At 32.6% G+C, this 9,380-nt stretch overlaps 1 protein-coding gene and 1 long non-coding RNA gene across 2 annotated transcripts; one reads left to right on the top strand and one right to left on the bottom strand.

The window, feature by feature from the left end:
- Window positions 1-938: 938 nt before the first annotated feature.
- LOC18097184 (protein NRT1/ PTR FAMILY 5.4) lies at window positions 939-7,702 on the bottom strand. The gene is made up of 5 exons (XM_006385928.3): window positions 7,472-7,702; window positions 7,143-7,360; window positions 6,610-6,861; window positions 5,863-6,134; window positions 939-1,873 (listed from the first exon to the last, which is right to left on the bottom strand). Exons 1-5 carry the CDS (start codon window positions 7,584-7,586, stop codon window positions 1,033-1,035), a joined length of 1,698 nt encoding a protein of 565 aa, XP_006385990.3. The 5' UTR covers window positions 7,587-7,702; the 3' UTR covers window positions 939-1,032.
- LOC127904843 (uncharacterized) lies at window positions 7,684-9,046 on the top strand. The gene is made up of 2 exons (XR_008058277.1): window positions 7,684-7,774; window positions 8,794-9,046. It is a non-coding gene; the product is annotated as an uncharacterized LOC127904843 (long non-coding RNA).
- Window positions 9,047-9,380: the final 334 nt, after the last annotated feature.

Here is a 9,380-nt window from a genome sequence, read left to right as displayed (position 1 = left end):
ATACAAATAAACCTTATAAAAACGATGATGAACCAGATGATTTTGATAGCATACCTACCATCTAGCAAGAAAAAAATCTTGTGAACAATAAACACTCCATGAGCTTATTGCAATAAAAAAGGCAAAAATCTCACGTGCTCTCAAGAAAAAGAAATTCATTGATCTCACATGACTTTAAACACATAAAACATTAGCCCTCAAAACATACCTCAAATTTCAATTTAACCCTTAAAATAAATTTTTGATTCAATTAAGAAACGGCGTTGTTTCTTTTCTTCAATGCAAGTACAAGTTCATAGTATTAGATATACATGGTGAGACTTGATTGAGATTTCTGACAAAAAAATGTTTGGGGACACAACCAAAAACTCCTAAATAATTAGGGACCTTTTTGAGTTTTATCCCTTTTCCCACGGTCCTTTTGGTATGAAGTCCAAACGCGATCCCATGCTGAGTTAATAATATGGACTTCAATTTGTGGAAAAGCCCAAGTAAAATGTATGACCATTTGGCCCAATACGAGCGGGCCGGGACGGGTTTTGGCAAATCTAAATAATTAAATACTTTCATGTGAACTTTTTATTCTCATAGATAAAATATTAAATCATTACATTTTGTTTCATTGATTACTGTTTATTTTAATTTTTTAAGGTCATTAAATTGATAAATTATTTTTTAAATTATTTATTGAAGCTTTTTATTAAGGTCATTAAATAATTCAAAATTTAATAATGACTTTAATAATCAACTCATTTTAATAATAAGTAAACAATTAAATACTTCAATTGATGATTTTATTATACATAAATACGTGACTTTATTGAACCTACATTGTGCTACGACTCAACTCATTATCATCTCTATTTATCGGATTGTCATTAAATTATTATCTTAAAAAATGCTACTGAAATATAAATTTTATAATGAAAAAAGAGCGATTTACTTAATTACTTTCTCTAATAATTTCTACTTAAATATTGCAAATACAACCTCGTGTTTTTGCGTCTAAATGTCCAAGCTCAATCCCCTGCTTTATCGTGGTTCCTCCTCACCTTCAACTTTTTTGTACACAAAACCACTAGCAATCCACAAGTAAACACAAAAATTTAAAGCACTCAATGCTGCCATCACCCAGTAGAAGTAGTCAACATGGGCACGGTTTAGATTGTCACCAAGTAAAATGCCAATGGACCTTGCTGTAATGGCCTGCACCGCAGTTATAATAGCAGTGTTGATAAAGCTCCCAACTCCGATCACACTTATATGGGCTGCAGCTCCGAGGCTTCTCATCGATTCCGGCATTTGATCGTAGAACAGTTCCTGCAATCCAACGACAGTGAACACATCTGATATTCCGCTGATCATGTACTGTGGGAGTATCCACCAGACACTCATCGGGATTGTTGCTTTTGGGGTGTCCATTAGACCGTGCTCTCTTGCGATGCTAACCCTTTTAGCCTCTACTTGAGCTGCTACTGCCATTTCAACTATAGAGAGGAACAGGCCAATGCCAATCCGTTGTAGCATAGTTATACCAGAGCGGTGTCCGGTTAATTTTCTTGCCGCAGGAACGAAGATGCGGTCATAGATCGGAATGGTAAAGAGGATCGTGAGGCCTACGAGGCTTTGGAATGATGCTGGTGGAACTTGGAAGTTTGGTCCTATTGATCTGATCATTGTGCTGCCTTGCTTGATGAAAAGAGTGTGTGTTTGAACTAATACCGCAGTGAACATGAAGCAACTTAACCAAATGGGGAGGAGGCGCAGCACAAGCTTCACTTCTTCCACCTGGTTGAGTGAGCATAAACGCCAAGGGTTTCTTGGCTTGCTTGAGGCATCCAAATTGTCGATGATCATGGCCTTGTCCAAGAACCTGAATGTTCAACATGTAATGAACGCAAGTCTATGAATAATGGATATAAATGACATGCATAATTTCTCCTCAACTTAAAAATATGATTTCATAGATTTGCTTATCCATACTTTTTTTTCCCTCCAATTATAAACCTCATCCCAGCATGTCATTGATTATGATATTTTCTTTATTTTAGTGTTATAGTTGAATGTTAGCAGTATAACTTGGTTGACCCGACATGACATGTTGATACAATAACCTACTAACCAAGGGTCAAGCTTGGCCAAGTTTGCTTTTGAACTTCAAGGGAAGTTAATTGATCAAACATGGTTTCCCTGATGAATCGACTAATGATTTTATTAAAATCCGAGTAATATTTATTTTTAAAAAAGAATTTTCTCCAAAATAATATTGTTTTAGTTTTTACAATATTGATATTTATGCTATGTTGTTGGCCCACATGATTTTTTCAGTAAAATATTTAGGTGTCCCAAGCAAGTTTGAAAAAAAAAAGAGAAATCTAATAACTCGGGTTATAGTCCCGATCAACTAAATAAGCTAGCTTTATCCAAAAAAAAATAACAGAGAAGATGTATTAATTAAACATAAATTTAAAAATTATTTTAAAAAATAAATATAAAAAATATATTAATAAGAAAAATGAAAATTTTAAAAAGAAAGAAAGAAAAGAACCACAATGAAAAAAAAAACAATACACCGTCAACTTAGATTAAAGAGTGAAATTGAAAATAAAAAATCATAAGAATAAAATCTAAATTGAAAACACCAATACAAGATAAAAAATTGAACATATATAATTTTTCAACGTGTTTTTTTACATAAAAAACCATAAAAAATTAAATAAATTACAAACTATTGTTTAAGTAAATGAAAAAAAAGTCATTAACTATAAATAAAAACATAATTTGAATAATTAAGACACAAATATAGATCGAGATATTTAATATTGCAACATGTGTTGTTTACTTGGTTGCATTCAATTGATTTGTTTATTAAAATTAATTTGTAATAGAAATTGATACACACAAAACTTATTGAATAAAATAAAAAGATAAAATACCATGCAAGACTTCACATACTAAAAATATTATAAAAAAAATAAATATTTAATCTATATAAAATATATAAAAATATTATAGATGAATAATACTAACCTCCTAAAAAATTCAATACGCCTAATATAATTAAAAAAATAATTTCTATTAAAAAAAGCTAAAAAAACAAAAAATAAAATATCACAGAGAAAGGGTATTTCCTAGCTCAAATATGTTTTTTTAGTTGTTTTCAAGATAAAAAAAAACACCTAATCATAGCCCCCCTCATCATATGAAACCATTTGACATAAAAATCAACTATTTTGGTAGCCGAAACTATTGCAAACAATAACTTTATTTATCTCTCTCCTCCACTAAAAAAAAAAGGACTAAAAATAAGGGAAATGAATATTGGTATCAAAATTCTTCTTTTTTTTAAAAAAAAAATTATGGGACGGGTCACCTAATAGCTAAAAAAGATGGAACATGAAAATAAGCTTTTCAAACAAATTTCAAAGCCGCCGCTATGTTACCCGTGTTTTTCACTTCAGTCATTTTTTTTAATTCAACATCTACTTCCAAAAAAAAACATGCAATTGGGTTCAAACCTGAGCTTAAAATAGCTCAATCATGCAAAAAAAAGTTTAAAGATTAAAATAAAATTTTTTAAAAAGTACCATTTCAATCCATGTTGAACTATGAGAGGATGAACAATAAAAAATATTATAATATTTTCTCTACATGCTTTAGTTTTTGTTAATTTGTAATTTTTTTTTCAAAACAATATCTTATCATTAAAAAGCCTAACAACTTCACCTAAGTTAACCACCTAACATGGACTTGATACTTGATACAATTATTACTAGTTATGTTATCCGTGCTCCACCGTGGGTTAAATATCTAAAAATATTTTTTTTTTCTAAAAATAAAATTCATCCATATAAAAGATAAAAATAAAATTATAAATAAATAAGAAAAAATCTTCAAATTTAAATGCATAACTAAAAAGATAATCGTCATTTAAAAAATGCTTCCCAAACAAAATGAAAGAGAGAAGGGGTACTAATTTAAATATAAATTAAAAAAATTAGAGAAAAAACCATAAAAAATAATCATTGATTTTAAAAAAGAATTAGAAAAAAAAACAAGGGCCAAACGCTGCTAGGCCTAGGAAGCTAGGCTAACTCGCTTGGCCCATTTTGTTAGGGCCCGCACGATTGGGACCTTAATTTTTTTTGTTCGCAACTAGGGCGGATAACATGTTATCCACCCTAATTTTTTTTGAAAAAAAATCACACGATGCGTCGTTAGACTTGCCTAGATTCCGACTACTGTTGTGGCTGAGAAATCGGGGCTTAAATAATTTTTACCCAAAAGCCCCTTTTTTTAAACATATTTTGACCTAAAACCCGTTAATAACATATCTATGGGCTCAAAACACCGCCCTAAAAACCAAAATCAACCCGAGCTCATATATGTTTTTTCATGAAATTTAAAGGTACAAAAACATCTAATATGAACTATTTTCATCAAATGGAATCATCTAACACAAATATAGTACATTTTGGTGACTTAAATCGGTGTCAATGATATTTTTCTCTCTATCTCTGGAATCTAGCGACCTCTCTCTCTCTCCTCTCTCAACTAGGGACTTAAAAATAACAAATATGAACTTTTGTACTAAAATTAAAATAGAAAAACATTGAGGTACTGGAGTTTAAGGACTAAAGTGTATATTTTGTGAAATTTATAAAGGCCATTTATGTTTGATGCTTTTTTATTTTGGTTTTTTTTTTTAAATTCTATCTTTTCATAAAAAATTAAAATTAATTAGTTTTTAATTAGAATCGCTGAAAAAAAAAGAAATCAAATTAAAAAAACAAAAAATTTTGCACAACCCATTAACAATAATGCGTGAAATGATAGAAGTGGAGTCTTGCAAAGTGGAAAAACCCACGACTTTTAGATAGGCCCCTCTTTCTGATGTGGAAGATATGGTTTCAGGATGAGGTTAGCCTTTTCTACTCGAGAGTTGAGAGAAAGCAAAGAAAAAAGAAATTGATGACCTGGAGCCACCTGGAAAGTAGGGGGAAAAATCTTGAGGCTACCTGAAAGCAAGAAAGCTATCAGTGATTTGACAGTAGGTAGGATTCCATTCTGTTTCAAGAAAGAAAAGATTGTTCCTCGGAGAAAGAAAAGTTGTTAATGATTTTGGCTGAAGCATGGCTTACCTGATTCTATTCAAGAGAAAGCAAAGCAAAAAGACTTGATTAATCCACCTTAAAAATGAAAGTTAACATTCTTTATTGAACATGGCTTGATTCTGTTGAACAGAAAAAGGAAGCAGTGCACTGATGATCTTGACAGGACTTGTCCCGTCCAGGAAAAAATAGGTATAGAGGATATAATTTACAGCTATTCTTGATATGCTAGAGTTTCAGGAGTCCATGCCACCCTCCGTTCCTCACCATTAAAGCAAATTAACAGATCAGAGCTTAAAGTTTCTTTAAACTTAATTTTAGATTCTTAAACTAGAGGATTTACTGAATTTAAGTTGTTAAATAAAATTCTGGTCCCCAGAAACTTCAAGTTGTTGAATAACAGAGGCTTAGTCTTGAAGAAAGTATTATGCTTTTCTAGGGTCTGAAGTGTGAACGGAGAGTTTTGTGGAGGCAGCGAATCTCTAAGATGCTTTGCATGGTTGCATTTTCTTGCATACCAAACTGCACTTTTTCTCAGAAAATCCAAATAAAATTGATGCCTGCACCTTGAGTGAGCATTTTTAGGCCAACGAATCTAACACTAGGCAAACCCATTAAGAGGTAGCCATGTTCACTGATATGACCCCGACCAATACTAACCATTAACCCCCATGTTCTTTATTTCAACATAGCCATCGAAGATAAGAGGAGACTTTTACACTATATGCTTGCCTTTTGAACTGACTGATACCTGTATTGATTTGTGGCAGCCAAAGTTCGACTGTTGCCGGGTTGACCTTCCACGTCAGTCCCTACTGCCTCATAACAAATGCCCAAACCTTGGTGAGTCTCGATCACGCGCCGCTTCCGCATGGCTGCCACAAATACTTGTGCCACCATGGTGAAAGGGCTTTTCACTGGAGCTTGTTTCCTGTATCTCTTAATTCCTGCTAAGAATATAAACAATGCCACCCCTAATGCTCCTGTCAGCATTCCAAATCCTGCTGTCCATCCCACATTGTCCTGTTCATCACATAATCACAATTTCAATATTGCATTCCACGTTCATCAATGCCACATAATTTTGGAACATTAATGCATTGAGCATCAAGTTCAAAAGTCTGATCTTCTATTCATAGAATGAATGGATAATAATGAAACTCGGCTTGACCCATGACTCGACTCAAGTATTGGATCATAGGTTAGTTAGGTTAACTAAGTCAATTAAAATAAAAATGTTTTCAATTCTCAAGTTAAAACCATGTTGTTCTTTTTTAAATAATTAACTTGAGTTTTGACTGGGTTGTATATTGACCTGTTGAGTTGATTAGGATATCATATTAAATCAACTCTTTTTATTTTTTAAACTTGTCTCGAGCCATGTTTTGAATCAAACTGTTTAGTCATGCCGGCGGGGTTTAACAGCTGTGGTATAAGAAGTGAAGTGTTACTCTCATTTCCATTGGAAAATTGGGAAATAATACAAAGCCTGGTTTACCTGAATGTAAATGACCAACAGGACAGCAGAAGATCCGCCAGCCACTATACCTAAGTACCACCAATTGAAGAATGAACTCTTGGCCGCCTTCTCCTCTGGCTTCTCCTCATCAAACTGATCCGCTGCAAAGGTCTGCACACATGGCTTGTGCCCACCTTCACCAACAGCTAGTATGTAGAGAGCAATAAAGAACACAGCCTCACGGTAACGCATAGGAATTACCGAGACCGATAAGGTCAACAGAATCATCCCCTGTGATTTAAATTCATTCGAGCAAAATTATCAACAAAAAGTCAAGTACTGCACAGTCTTTGTAGCTGTAAGTAGATGAACATCACAAAGAATAAATCTCAAAAACAAGTTCAGTCAAGTTAGCTAGAGGGTGTGCTTCACACATTATGGCCAGGTGTTGAGTTCTTCTGGGCAAGGAACAGTTAGATTAGGCAGGAGCTGTTAGGCACCAGGATATCTTCAGAATTACCATAACAAGTTACGAAGGAAGGGGAGTTAAAAATGGTAGCCAGTGAACATACGAGGAAGTAAATGGCTGAGGCAAGGAGGATGGTCTTGAAGCGGCCAAGTAAAGAGTCAGCTACAATTGCTCCGAAGATGGGGAAGATTGCTGATACACCAACCCATGTGTTGACATTCTTGATGGCTGTGGAAGTGGACTGATGAAGATCATTTGTGAGGTATGTTATGAGGTTACCAGCCAAACCATAGTAGGCAAACCTCAGACTCACCTCAACAACTACAGCCATACATGATGAAATGAAAGTTTCAACTCTTTAGAACAACGTTAAAAGAAGAAGAATTTTTGTTCAAAGAAAAATAAAGGATGATGATGAAGTTTTTAGCTTACAGATAATGAAGATGGCAGAATTCCAGCCACCTTTGGTGGGTTTTCGTAGGGCAGAGACGACCTTGGTCTCTTCCTGGCCATTCCGAGTCATGATTGGAGCAACGACGATATCCATGGAAGGTTGTAAGAATTTTTGGACATGGTTTGAAAGGCTAATTTCTTGAGTATTTATAGATTTTTTTTTTGGAAAAAATTTATTGTCGTCATGATCAGGAAGGCAGACTTGGACAGTCCATTTGATCTCAGAAAATATCAAGAGAGTGACATTTCAACAGCTGGAAAGAGATTGGTTCCCGTGGTTAGGTGAGAACACCCCATGCAATCCAAATTAATTTTTAGCATTAGTAATTATTAAGAAAAACTTCAAAAATGCCATAGTTGCAAAACTCTATCATGCTAAGGCCTAGATTATGAATTTACAGGGTTAATTTCTATCGACCTGACTCAAATAAAAAAATTATTTTAATAATAAAATAAATTAATAAATTGAGACTTGAGTTTTGATTAATCAAACCGAATTAACTAGATTAACAAATTTATCTATATTTGAGGATATTCAAGTTTTTTTATTTTTTATTTTTTTAACTAGAATCGGTTTAGATTTCAAGTCAGTTCAGGTTTCGAACTAACATGATATACTTCTGGTTTGAGGATTGCAATTATGAAAAATACATCTAAATTATATATAAGATTAATGAGACTTATAAATGGGTTTTATTTTAAAATTATGTTTTAATTGCTCAAATTAATTACTCGTTACTTTTATGTTACCTCATCACATTTATAACATTTATATGAAAAACTCAAACCACCATACCATTTGATCATATGAGTTTTTTTTTAAAGAAAATTATATTCCCTTGAGTATGTGTGTATGTATAAAAAATTAAAATTTACGACATTTTTTTTCAGGTGTATAATTAATTAGAGGTTGATGTTTTTAAAGAGTCAAGAGATTTAAACTCAAGATTCTTTAAAAACATTGACATATCAACCTCTAATTAATTATACACCTGAAAATGTTCGTAAGTTTCAATTATATATACACACACACACACGTTCAAATTAATATTTGTTTATTGTTTTGAGATAAATTAAAGAAATAGAGATACGTACTAAAGATAAATAAAATTTGTTTTATTTTATTTCTTATTTTAAAAAGATAAAAAAATCACTTAAAAATTATGTATCTCGCACCATCACTATAACCAAAAATATATATATTTTTTTATTTTTTTAATTTATTCCTTTTCATTCTAAAACACTGAACAAACACAACATTATTTATTTAAAATCTAATTAGCTATTTGTATCTTAACCAGGAATGGCAAGTTGCTTATATTACTCGTTGAGTTCATGACCAGACCATGCCCGTTACAGCCAGATTATCATGCTCGATAAAGTATATAGCTCAGACGAGAGCCATGTGCATCCATCCTACAGTGTTTTGTATTTGGTAAATAATTAGCTATGTATATTTATTACTACTCCAAGCTGTTTTATGGGCTCTTCAATCCTCCCCTGAATTCTGCTGGCTATATATATTTATTATGTTGACCTTTATGTAACGTAAAATGACTTCCTCTGCCTCCCTCTCTCTCCACCGTGCACACTCACTCACCATGCTCTCCTCCGTGAACAAGTCTCGAAGCCTTGCCATGGGTTGTTAAGATCGAAGCAGTTTTTTTAGTTTAAAAAACCAATTATTTTTCAAGGCATAAGTAGATGTAAGAAAAGAAAAATCATTTGCTCCATCTCTCGCTGCTATTTTCATCATCTGCTTGGATATTAATGTTTCTTAACTTGTGTTTAGTTTAGTGTTAAAAATTGATGGTTCATTATTAAGAGATTTAAGGTTAAAAATATTAAATTGTAGTTGAAAAATAAAGTGTTAAAAATGTTTAATATA

This window comes from Populus trichocarpa, unplaced genomic scaffold, assembly GCF_000002775.5.
Source record: "Populus trichocarpa isolate Nisqually-1 unplaced genomic scaffold, P.trichocarpa_v4.1 scaffold_67, whole genome shotgun sequence".
In the NCBI taxonomy this organism is placed as follows: Eukaryota; Viridiplantae; Streptophyta; class Magnoliopsida; order Malpighiales; family Salicaceae; genus Populus; species Populus trichocarpa.
This window is presented reverse-complemented; position numbering and strand designations above follow the sequence as displayed.

Excerpts from the sequence above, each read along its gene's own strand:
- LOC18097184 (XM_006385928.3), bottom strand. The coding sequence starts at position 7,586 with ATGGATATCGTCGTTGCTCCAATCATGACTCGGAATGGCCAGGAAGAG. Across the intron at positions 7,361-7,471 it reads TTCTGCCATCTTCATTATCT|TTGTTGAGGTGAGTCTGAGG; the intron begins GTAAGCTAAAAA and ends GTATGGCTGTAG. Across the intron at positions 1,874-5,862 it reads GCTGCCACAAATCAATACAG|GTTCTTGGACAAGGCCATGA; the intron begins GTATCAGTCAGT and ends TTGAACATTCAG.